The 13,250-nt window shown below is 35.4% G+C and overlaps 1 protein-coding gene across 1 annotated transcript; it reads left to right on the forward strand.

The window, feature by feature from the left end:
* The first annotated feature begins 4,512 nt into the window (after positions 1-4,512).
* cabp5b (calcium binding protein 5b) lies at positions 4,513-9,402 on the forward strand. Its single transcript, XM_053515126.1, has 6 exons — positions 4,513-4,617; positions 5,219-5,249; positions 6,878-7,021; positions 7,799-7,908; positions 8,027-8,174; positions 9,374-9,402. Exons 1-6 carry the CDS (start codon positions 4,513-4,515, stop codon positions 9,400-9,402), a joined length of 567 nt encoding a protein of 188 aa, XP_053371101.1.
* The last annotated feature ends 3,848 nt before the right edge of the window (positions 9,403-13,250 follow it).

Genomic DNA, 13,250 nt, shown 5'->3' on the forward strand with positions numbered 1-13,250 from the left:
AATAACTTGCCTTCAATTCCAAAAAGAACAAAAAGAGTATAGTGATTCCAGGACTACCAAGAAGACCACACACACAGGCCTGTCTACTTCTACTTAGACTGTGGAGAGAACTTCAGGTTCCTCCGATTCACCATGACAGAGGACCTCTCCTGGGCTGAAAATTGGAATTGATCCGAGCTCTCCTAAAATCTGCCGATAAACTTTTACAGATGCACTATACAGAGATCATCCTAAGAAACTGCATGGCAGCCTGGTACAGAAGCTGTGCCAAGGCCTCCAGCGTGTTGTGAAAACAGCACAGGATGTTGTTGGCATAGAGATACCATCACTAGAACATCTTTACAGCACTCACTGTGTGAGGTGGGCTAAGAATATAACACCACGGACACCAACTGGTTATGCTCCTCCCATCAATCAGGTGCTTTAGGACAATCCGCCCATGCACAAATAAAATAAAAAACAGCTTCTTCCCAAAAGATGTGGCAACACTGAACACAAATCTGTTAAGGCTGGTGTACTGCTATCTTTGGAATACAGGCAATATTTATTTATTTATTTATTTATTTATTCATATGTAACATGTTCTTTCCTTCCTTCCTTCATTCCTTCCGTACCTATTTACTTACGTGCTTACTTATTTAATTACCTAATAACATGGTATTAGCAATAGTTAATTTTATTTCGTTTCAATCCCTGATTATATGCAACATTTCTTAATCAACCTTACAAGTTATTTAACACTCCAATACACCATATCATTTCTTTACTTTTAATTTTTTTATTTTTTACTTATATTGCTTGGTTATGTACTTTTTATTACTGGTATTTTATATTTATTTTTGGACATATGTGCAGGACTTAAAACACATAAAACATAAAATACACCATCAGAAGTTGAAAAAATTGCACTTTATAGTATAGTTTGTGAATCTTGAATCTTGACTCCTGAACCATGTGGTAACCTGACCAGCTTTCTGAGAGGAAATTAGCTAGCATAAACTTAAACTGACAGGGTTTCTTTGAAAAGTTATTTTATTCAGTCATATTCATGCATATTCAATATCTTTGTTGCTATTCTGTTTAGATGTAGGCTATAGTACTGAATCTCACTTGGAAGGATAGAGAGCTTGAGAGCTTGACCATCATTATATTATTCAATTTCCAGTGCATGAACCACTTAATCATCTTGAGCTACTACTGTAATCAGCACAGATAATCTGGCTCAGTATGCCATTGGCCTTCACTGTCTCATTGTCTCATTTCTACTGCTTTCACTGAGTTAGTTATACACTATGTACACAATACATATGTATTAGAGTACGGTGCACACGTATTGAGCCACCTATTATCTCTTCATCTTTAAGCACAAATAGCCAGACTTCCTTGTATTTGTATGTAGTATTAAAGACCAGTTCTCCAGGCGTCCTGAAACACTTTTTGGCCTCCATTTTTGACAAAGTCTTGGATCACATTCTCAGTCCAGTCCAGTCCCAGTACCTGAGCAGTTTCAGAGAATTGTTTTAGGTTTGTTAAGTCACACAGAAACCTATGAAACATTTAAGCATTAAAAAACATCTAACTTAAGGCATGAACCAGTGAGAAACTGGTGCAGATGATGACAGATGATAAAGCTGGTGATTAGTATACTGGTGATGCTGAATGCTGAGTGGTTGGAACAGAGGAGAGCGGAAATGAGGTTGCTGCTGAGGTGTTACATGAACACATGGTGTAGTGGTTAGCATTGTCGCCTTGCACCTCCAGGGTCCGGGCTCGATTCCCGTCTCTGTGTGCATGGAGTTTGCATGTTCTCCCCATGCTTGGTGGGTTTCCTCCGGGTACTCTGGTTTCCTCCCACAGTCCAAAGATATGCAGGTTAGGCTAATTGGCGTTCCCAAATTGCCCGTAGTGTGTGTATCTGTGTGTCCTGCGATGGATTGGCACCCTGTCCAGGGTGTACCCTGCCTTATGCCCTAAGCCTCCTGGGATAGGCTTCAGGTCCCTGCGACCCGGAATACAGGTTAAAGCGTTATAGAAAATGAGTGAGTGAGTGAGTCATTTCATATGAAGAAATGAGGGGTGGCTCAAGACTTTAGCAACTTATACATCTCTACTATTCAATACTGTAACAATTCAACTGTTCTGTTTTTAATGCAACTGTTTATTTTTGCTATACTTGGCTACACTGGAAAGTACTAAAGTTGATAAGTTGAAAGTACCAAACGCTCTTCCTTGTTTTTCCTTGTTTCTCTGAGGATCCTTGGCATAGTTGCCAATACACTGCCAACAGTGCTAAACAGAGTTTTGTATTTGACCTGCACACAAGAACTGTGCGATTTATCACTTGGCTGACACTCACTGAGCATTTGGCAGTAATGTGATCAGGGTGCCGTAATTCCAATGTCACATCTCTGCTTGCATTAAGTGCTCTGTAATTACTGGGATCTCTTATAAAGACAAAAAAAAAATCCCTAAAGCTTGCTGGGTAGGCCTATTAAGAGCTATATAATACAGATTTTGAGTTATTCAAACGAACAAAAAAATATATACAAATTACACAGGTGTGTTATTTTGTGTCAAACATGTTTGTTAAAATCAATTTTAACTATAATACATTTTATATTACTGTATAACAAGAAGCTTTATTTTATCTGCATAATATTGGTTTCTGACAGAAAACAACCTTAAAGGCAAAAACCCATCATCAATGATTTATTCATTTATTCATTTTCCATCCTGTATCCTATATAGGATGATTAAGGGCCTGGGGTATATCCCAGAAAACACAGGGCATGAAGCAGGAAAAACTATAGATAGGTTTACAACCTATCATAGTACAAAAGTACACCCCTCATACATACATACATACATACATAAACGGCAATTTGGACATCAATCACTGCATGTCTTTGGCCTGTGGGAGGAAACCAAAGCACCTGGAGGAAACCCAAACAGCCTGAAAGAACATCTGTGATCTATGAGCTCTGCCCAGAAAAAGCTTAGCCATTGTTAATATATCAAGAATGGGTTACCTGACATCAATGTAACCTTGCAGCTAAGGAGAATGGACTGGAATAGGCACGCGTGGGCAACTGACAACTTCGCTGTACTAGTCACTAGTCAACCATATCGGAATCTTCCACATGTACATGATGTGACTGAGCGGGAACTAGAAGCATAATTCAATTAGTTTATTACATGTAATTCAGTCATCACATGGATACTTTCTGGGTAGACCTCATACTTCCATATTTTACAATGGAAAAAAAATCATTCATTAATTTATCAATCAGCCTATTTAAGGGCAAAAGTTCCATGTACAGTGTGTTGAACAAAAATAAAAAATGGTAAACAATGGTTAAAAATTGGTATGTTTTGTACAATATACACATATACACATATTGTGATCTTTTTTTCTTTTTAAAAAATAAAATAGCTGTAAAATCTGCATGAGGCGAGAATCATTTTGGGGATGTGTGGAGGTTTATATTCTTTTTTCAAACACACCTTCTGAAGTTGTGACTGGCCAACAGATTTTTGATTTCATCTGACAACAACACACAATTTCAGAAATTTCAGTAATACAGTAATAAGCTAATTTCATGCATTACTTTATAGTCTGTTCTAAAAAAAATGTAATCAAAAAAATGTTATAGTGGGATCAAATGATGAATTTGAAATGCGAGTGTCATACTAAAACTGTGATTTTCTGGGTGCCTTATTTTGATGCAGTATGCATATGTGTTCTCAAAGAAAATTAGCATAATTAAACCAATCTTGTTTAATGTTTATTACACTAATAAGGAATTTATCCAATAATTTTTTTTTAAATATTGTGTCTTTATGTAAAGTAGATTTCAGATAAGGAAAAAAAGAGAACTTGAATTTGATGGCATTTTTTACCACCACATCTATAAAAAATCCAGCAGTGTCACAAAATCCTGCCTCATCTGTCTTTTCGTATGTCCAATCAGATTCTCTCTCTCTCTCTTTCTCTCTCTCTCTCTCTCTCTCTCTCTCTCTGATTATTCACTGCTAGCAAAGACAGAGAGAAACGCCACATCTTTGCTTTTCAGCCAAGTTTTGCAAAGACAATCGGAGTGAATTGAAGAGACAGGTAAGTGACAGGGTTTAAAAATGAAACTCCATCTTAGGTACCTTTATCACGATTATTATATTTCTCGAGTTTATGGTCACATTACTTTAATATAGATAACGTAACTAAATGTTATAGATAAGTATAAATTCTTGAACATTTTAGAAATTTTGTTATCATCTTTGGGTGCCATGAAATAATGACATACAATAGTACATTACACTTCTCTGCACTATAAACATGTAAATTAAATCAAGCTTATTTTCATATAGTGATGAAAGCATGATACTGTCTGCATTTAAAATTTCTTTAGAAACGTATTGCCTTAATATATTTTGAAGCTATTTGTCGTTTTTTTGTGCACAAGATTACAGGCTGGTTTTATTTACCATCCTACTGAAAACTACAACAGTATTCATATGGAAACACGGCCATACATGTTCACACATCCGCTGCCTCGGGGCCAGGAGGAGTCAGGTGGCGTTCTAGGACCAGCCTGCATCTTTCTGAGAGGAAAGAACTTTGTAAGATACTCAGATCTCTCTGTATCTCTTAGAAATCATGGTTAAATGTCAAACTGGTTTGTGTGAGTGTGTGTACTGTATGCATGTATAATCTCGGTGTTACTATTCATCAGGACCGAGCATTTGTGTGCGTGTACAGTATTTGTGTTCCTGTCTGTCCATGTGCATTAATCTGGTCTACTGTATATCTCTTGTATGCACACTTCTACTAAAATACCACTCTGGCTTCTTTTCAACCATTTTATTTTGTGCAGTTCCTCCAGCCTGCTCCTTTAATGTCCATCTGCAGACAATAAACATGATTGCCTCTCTGCAAGCTAATAAACATGATTGTCTCTCTCTTTCTAAATGATCATTATTAAACTTCATCATCTTTAGCAGCAAATGGACTCCAAAGTGATAGCGTAGGACAACACGTGCTTGTTCATAAACACATTATAAAGGTCTAAGGAGTCATTTAGTCTACATGGTTTTCCTTTAGTTAATTACATGATTTTTCTGGTGGCAAGTAGCCAGTTGTATTTGTGTTGATTCAGTTTGTGTGTGTATATGTGTGTGTGCTTTAACCTATTTTGATGTATACCTGTGAATTGTCTTACAGGAGCGGAAACTTGTAGCTGAAGAGATGGAAGGTAGCACATTTCTCTTACAGTCTCTTGTATAGTCATTCTCAAAGGAATACCTTTTGAATTATCTGTATCTACAGTACTTAATCTGTAGCATGTGCAATTACTGGCACCTTATCTTGTCTATTTATCATACACATGACAGCTAATTATAAAATAAGTACAGTTCATGTCTGGGTCACATAGGGTTTTGTCCCATGTACTTTGGGTACACACTGTACACTGAGTATCACTACCCATCCCCTTATTGTTTATGTTTTATGACCTGTCTCATTGTCATCTGCTTTTCTTGTCTCACCTCTAAATTAAACCTTTTATGTTTTATGCCCTGTCACACTCTAAATTCGAATATGATGGAAACCAAACATGATTTATTGAAAAGACTGTTAATAAACATAAAAAATGATGATATTCCAAGCAGCCATGACATTAAAACCCAAAATATTAAGCCCAGTATTGTGTAAGTTCCTTTTGTGCCATCTGGGCAACTCTGGCCCCACAGGCTATTAAATTACACTAGGCCTCTGGGGGTGTGCTGTGGTGTCTGGCACTGGGATGTTAGCCATGGATCCCATGGATGTTCAATTGGAATGAGATTTGGAAAATCTAAATAGGCAAAATCTAAATAGATCAACAGGCTGGTCCCCACAAGCGTAAATGATTGTTGGGCGCCCATGATGATATCACCAGTTTAGGGTGTATAACTGATAATCAATGTTATTGATTAGTGTTGTGGCTAATCGGGTGCATATGCATGCATCATGCACTTGATTAACAACTCCTATACACTTGCTCATTCATGCAGATCAAGCCAAAAAGTGCATGAAATCATTCAGAGCTTTAGGTAATAAAAACATCAAATATTAGAAAAGGGTAAGGATGTGATCTTTGTGGGTTTTAATTGTGGCATGGTTGTTGGAGCCAGGTTTTAATATTTCATGAACTGTGAATATCCTGGAAATTTACCGCAAGAATGGTCCGAGAAAGAAAAAAGGGCAATATTTAATGGGCAATATTTAAATGGCTGTAAACGCTTTGTTGACATGAGTGGACAGACAAAAATGTCCAGATTCAATGATTGAAGTATTCAGGGTGTAGGAACTCATTACAATAGTGATGAGCAAAAAAAAAAGAAAAAAAAACATCTCAGCATGCATCAGGGCAGAACTTATCATCATCATCATAGCCCTGTACGTCTGTTCTCGGCTGGCAGTAGTGAAAATGTTTTGCTGTTGTAAAGCATCCAACAAACATGCCACAATCAAAGTCATAGTGATCACAATATTACCTTTTTTTTTTTATTCATTCTTGCATTGCTGCCACATGATTTGCTAATTACAGTAGATTCCAACTACAGTATATTGGTAGCACATGTAACCACATGTTTGTTTGCTGAAGGGATGAATTACTTTGACTGAAAACTTAAAAACAAATGTGTTTTATATCAACATTTATTGATAAAAATTCCCTAACTGCCCTTAGCAAATTTGAAATAACCATGCCTTCTGTTCTCTAATCATCACAAAAACACTTGTCTGAATAATAGCTTTTGAAAATCCTACAGATCTGATAAGATTGGGGGGAAAACTGCAGGAGTATGTTTAAAACTGTAAATGTGTATTTGTGTGATTCAGAGTTGCAACAGGCATTTAGCGAATTTGATAAGGATAAGGATGGGCTCATCAGCTGTAAAGATCTGGGCAACCTGATGCGGACTATGGGATATATGCCCACAGAGATGGAGCTGATTGAACTCAGCCAGAACATCAGCATGAACCGTAAGAAACAGGCAAACATGCAGTGCGTTTGTGTTTCTATCTGTTTAATTGTTTAATTCACTTAAAAATATGTACCTACTGTAACTGTTACATGCCAAAAGCCTATCTTGACTTTAATGATGTTTATCCTTTTTATTATGAAGGACGTTCAAGTTAAATCAAGACTTGTGAGGAAATTTCTTGTGAATGAAGGCAGTAAAATGATTGACATTAACAGACTTCAAGCACAGTATACAAACTTGAGTTTCTTAGCTGCAGTTAAATATTTGACACTTTTGCCCATCTGGCTGATATGGCTCGGAGCCCACTGCACATGTTCCCATGAACATTCAGGAAGAAGAACGCCTTATCCTTGAAAATTAGCAGATAATTTGTCTCCAACTTGTAAGAGAGGCTTCACACACCATTCAGGAACAACATTTGCACATTACTGAAATTCAGCTTGAGTTATTGCCACATCCCCTGTCCAGTCCTGACCTTGCTCCGAGCCATTTCTACATGATTGGGGTTTTAAAGGAGTTCCTGGGAGGCCAGGCTTCCAGACATAAAGTCAAATCATGGCTCTGGCATACTGTACAAAACTTTCCATTTTGATGATGTCCAAGCACAAGTGAAACACTGGGATAAGGTTTTTTTTTTTTCTTCTCATAAATGTGGTCTGTTATAATGCAGAATTAAAAGTCCTGGATTGACTTAAACACCCTTATACATGATACAATGTACTGTATGCACATTTGATTTTCTTTACAAACTCTCACTCTCTTTCTCTGGTTCTAGTTGGTGGTCAAGTAGACTTTGAGGATTTTGTGGAACTCATGGCTCCTAAGCTCTTAGAAGAGACAGCTGGAATGATCGGCCTAAAGGAGCTGAAGGAAGCCTTCAGAGAGGTGAGCGGCCATTACATCTGAAAGCAACCTCTAAAAGGCACTTAGAAAAAGCTGCGAACAGACTGTCTCCCTCACTTATTGTTTTATTGATGGTAATTCTCCTTCTGTGTGTGTGTAGTTCGACATGGACGGTGATGGCGCCATCACTATTGATGAACTGAGGCATGCTATGGAGAAGCTGCTTGGTGAAAACACTAACAGAAAAGAGATTGAGGCTGTGGTAAGAGAGGTTGACAATAATGAAGATGGAAGAGTAGATTTCGAAGGTGAGTTTCACACACACACTCGTGAGACAAAATGACGATATTAAATGAACATTACACACAATTACTCAACTTTTACACTGCAATAGATGAGTAAATTAATTACCTGTTCCCCTACTGTTTAAAAAATAAACAATAACTTTAGGGTCATAATATACATATTAGACTGCCTGGGCAAAAAAAAAAAAAAAAAAAAAAACATTTAAATGGGTTAAATGTCCAAGGCCTGAATCAAGCAAAACAATAACTACCGGAATATATTAAATGACTAGGTTATTCCATCAATGGCCTATTCCAGGATTGTGAAAATGTGGTTTGGGAAGTATTAGCACTCATTTCTACACATTCACTGGTCACCTCATTGTGTTCCATAATAAAAAGCCAAAGCCAGTCAGATTCAATATTAAAGCATGTGGCTTATGTTTTTGCCCAGAGAATTTATTTACGACAGACACAGTTCAAGCTTAGCCAACACTGGAAAATCTTTTATAAAATTCATACTATGGTGGGTATTAACCTTTACAGGGGCAGGTGCTCAAAGTTTAGAAGAAAAACATATATATCAATTTCAGAATGCCAACTATCTAATATAGCTGAACAATTGCAAATATATTTATCCTTGTCAGGATCACCAGTAAAATCAGTTTATTTGACACTTTCAGGTTTCATTACAGTTGAACTGAATGTACTGTACAGTATATACATACTGTACTGTATGGTGTTACTGTTTAAAAGTACTAATTTACAACTTTTAAATGTAAAACACATTCCTATTCATAAAATCTCGAAAATGTACTAAAAAATAAATACATTTACAGTAGAAATAAATCAAGATGGATTTACACAATGCCTTAGTGGTTAGCACACTCCAGGGTCCAGGTTCGATTCCCGCCTCAGGTGAATGATTGATGGGTTTCCTTTGGATACTTTGTTTTCCTCCCACAGTCCAAACACCTGCAGATTAGGCTTTTTTAAAAATAGTTAATTATTCATTCATTAAAACTTTTATGGTGATAAGAACCATGGACAAGCCTCTTTCAGAAATATATTGTATTTGATTAAAAGCTCTTTTAAAATTGTGACCGCAGTTGTGCCAATAATCTGCTATAAATTTAAGATGCTAAAAGACGCGTGCGTGCGTGCGTGTGTGTGTGTGTGTGTGTGACCGGTAACATATAACATCACTCTCTCTTTCATTTCAGAATTTGTCAGAATGATGTCAAGAGATTAAAGAAAAAAAAAAAAAAAAAAGAAGTACTGAAGAAGTTGAAAAAACAGAACAGACAAGGGTTCTTATACAATAATTTTGATATTTATAATAGTCCTGACTCCTGGAAATGTAGAAAAACATTTGTATGAGTTTGTGTATAAAAAGACCAACTTAAATAAAATGCAACTTGATCAATTTTAAATAATATAAATTGCACAGAGTACTACAGTGTGTGTTTTATATTACATTTCACCTATGTGTAACACACTTTCAAGTAAGGACAAATAAACTTTTTTTATTATGTTTTTTTTTATATAGTTCTGTATGAACATGGAAACATGCTGGTCTGTCTGAGAATAGCTGTAAAACAATATGCCTCAGATGATTTATTATTATTATTATGATGATGATGATGATGATGATGATAATGATGATGATGAAATATTTAATTGGCATAGGAGTTAGTCAAAATAACTTCCACTTCTGCTTTTCAGCCTGTATCTTCATTGTTAAGTTCATGCTCCCAGATGTCTAAACTCTTGAACTTTTGTTGATTTTTTGTTGGTGTTACATAAATGCACTTTTCACACTTGCGTACAAATAGAATTAATTTTTTTAAAGTTTCATAATTTTTTTCCAGTTTGGCTTATGTAAATATGTACACAAACTTTCCTAAAAGGTTGATAAATAAAGCCTTTTATATTATTATTATTATTAATAATAATAATAATAATAAATAATAATAATGATAATAATAATAATAATAATAATAATAATAACAGAACTACAGTTAAAAGCATACTTGTGGTCGATTGCTCAGGTCTGAATAAATTTATATGAATAGGTTTTATTACATTACTAGGGTATTTTATAAGTATACAATACACTGTACAGTGGTGGCCAAATGTACTGTGATAAAGGTGAAATTTAACACTCTAAAGACATTCTCAACTTTTTAAAATAATGACAACATTATAATAATATATAAAAGCTAAATAAGGCTAAAATATTTTTTGAATGTAGGATAAACTAAATCAAAATTAGACCAGAAGATCCTAAATAACAAAACAACAACACTATAGAAAAACTCACTGGAAAGGATAACTGTGACAGTTCTAATAAAATGTCTCCTAATAAAGTAGTACGTCCTATATTAAATTAGAGGATTCATCCTGATTTAAAGCGATTACGCACCCACTCTTTTCCAGGGAATGAATTACTTCTGTGGTAGATAAACCCAAATTGCTAGCTGACAGCTGTGCTTCCTTGAGTTATTTGTACGAATTAGGATAAACCCATAATTTTAACAAATCCTGCTCTGTTTCAGAAAGCACGTGAAGCCACTGGGCCAGTAGTTGAGGTCAGGGATTGAGGTCAGTGGAAAGTTTCAGAAATTGATTGATAGACTGAATTTCCTACTTACATTATTCATTATATAAAACACAGACAGGCTGTAGGCTGCAAAAGGCTTCCTGTATCCTGCGTGCATGCATTTTAAATAGTGATTCTAGTTAACTTGTTAATTATAGTGAAAAATAGGCTTTAATTCAGAACTTGTGGACTACATTAAATTGGACTACATTACATTGTGAATAAAAGAATACATATGCTTTAGTTCTCCAGTCATTTAACTGCACGTTATAGCCAAAGTTTCTAGGACGTCTTCATATGTTGTAGAATTACACTTTTTCTTCAATGAGACCGTGAATGGGAAGTTATAAATGTGCATATGGTTGTTATGTTGAGGTGTCTGCATACATTTGGCCAAATACACCTGAGAGCTACACAAAGTACCATGGAGAGCACACAGAGTCACATCACAGCCGTGCTAGATCAAATTAACCTATTATGCCCTGTGATGGATTGGCACCCCATCCAGGGTATATACCACCTTATGCCCTAAGTCTCCTGGGATAGGCTCTAGGTCCCATCTGACCCTGTATATGGGATAAAGCGGTATATAGATGATGAGCGAGTGAGTGAGCGAGTAAATTTTTTATTTATATGAAGATGCATGTGGCATATTTATTTGGATCAAAGTGGACTAACTGGCATACATGAACACATATTACTTTGGATCATGCATTATGTTAATACTGGAGAATTGGTATATTGGTACTGTATATGCTTAACTCCAAAAATATTAGCACCCAGTGAAATGTGAATAAAATGTATGTATTTAATCATTTCCGTATATGAAACTTACTAAACTCTCTATTTTAATTATATAGAGATATTGCATATATAACATTTTTTAACAATAGAAATTTTCTCAAATGGCCACACATTCAGGCCACTCCACCTTAGATAACTTTTCAGTCTTTTTTATATTTCCAGGCTTATGCATGTAGGTGCATTGTAAAAAAAAATGTCCTTTGCACTGTATTGATTTTTTTTTCATGATAAGGTTGTGATGACCTCAACATTTTGTTCTTCATCTGCAAAAAAGGCCAAAAAATATATCAGACATGCAAAAGATAAAGAAATATTATTTTAAAGATATTTAAAATATCTTTAAGACTTTGCCTCAACTAAATGCTAATTAAATCACATCTTGTGTATTTTATTAGTGAAAATAAAATATATTTTTAATATAAATCTTTAAAAAATCTTATATAACAGCTTAATGAAAAGAACTTACCTGATACTCCACATAGTCTAAAACATTTTTCATATTTTATTGTTATTAAACAAACAAAATGTTTATATGATGGTGGGTTATGTAAGGATTTTTTTTTACATTTATGGAAGTATTCATTAAGTAAGCTTTCTTCCTTAAAAGAATAAAGATCAGGATGAAGAAAATGTACTTTCCTGTTGAGCTGTGCCATGACAGCTTTTTTTATTGTAATCTTGCATAATAGCATGAACTAAGTTGTTTTGCAGGTTGTAAGTTGTATTGTTCCCCAATACTTACCAATATTAAATGGATCAATAATATGACATGGTCGCCAAATTGGCTAAAAGGCTTCAGGAGGAGCTATTCCTAAAAAAAAAAAAAATATATATATATATATATATATATATATAGTGAGAGTGTCAGACTAAAAAACATACACATTTCAAGAAAAGAAAATAGTATGTTGTATATTATATTAATATAATATTAATATTATTATCATATATAATATAGTATATATGCAATTTTTTTGGCATATATAGTATACTGTATATGCAAATATTTTATGATCATATGGAAGCCTTGTTGGTGTGTATTAACGTGATGACATTTTGAGAAGTGCTACATAAGGTTGTAGCTGTGGCCTGGTAATCACCCTGCTGAACTGGAGCAATAGGCACAGCTCTGTTCGGAAGTAAATAAAGGAGGTGGAAACAAAATTCTTTATTCTTGCCACTGTAACTCAGCTGTGACAGTCAATCCTAATAGTGTTCTGTCTACAGTATACAAAACACCAAGTCTACCTGTTCTAATGAGAAAAGTTCGATGAATAAGGTCCCAAAGTATGTGAGAACACTGACCATTTTATCCTGGCTATGCTGTTCCGATGAAAATGGGGACAAATGTTGGTGACAGTTAAGAGGTTAATTAGCCCTTCAGCAAAACTGATCTGGAGAATAATAGCCCACACTGTGCTGCCCTGCAAACTAATTGATTTCCAAACCCTCCAGTACAGACAGCTGGTCTACTTAGAGTACACGAGACCTGATAGACACATGCCTGAATACGAGTCTGGATTAAAAAGATCTGCCACAGATCTAAGACCAGTTTTGTGAATGCCATCCGAAGTGAGCCGGACTTTAATCTTGTTCATTCAGGCAGTATTATAAGGATAAAATCCCAGTTAATATCTCCCCAAATCTGCAGATCCTCATGTGATGACAGCAGGTAGTGATTGCACATGTCTATG

The sequence above is a fragment of the Clarias gariepinus genome, chromosome 16 (assembly GCF_024256425.1).
Source record: "Clarias gariepinus isolate MV-2021 ecotype Netherlands chromosome 16, CGAR_prim_01v2, whole genome shotgun sequence".
NCBI classification, from domain to species: domain Eukaryota; kingdom Metazoa; phylum Chordata; class Actinopteri; order Siluriformes; family Clariidae; genus Clarias; species Clarias gariepinus.

Coding starts and splice junctions, on each gene's coding strand:
- cabp5b (XM_053515126.1), top strand. CDS start 4,513: ATGGAAACACGGCCATACATGTTCACACATCCGCTGCCTCGGGGCCAG. Junction 5,250..6,877: donor TGTAGCTGAAGAGATGGAAG/GTAGCACATTTC, acceptor TGTGTGATTCAG/AGTTGCAACAGGCATTTAGC. Junction 7,909..8,026: donor TGAAGGAAGCCTTCAGAGAG/GTGAGCGGCCAT, acceptor GTGTGTGTGTAG/TTCGACATGGACGGTGATGG.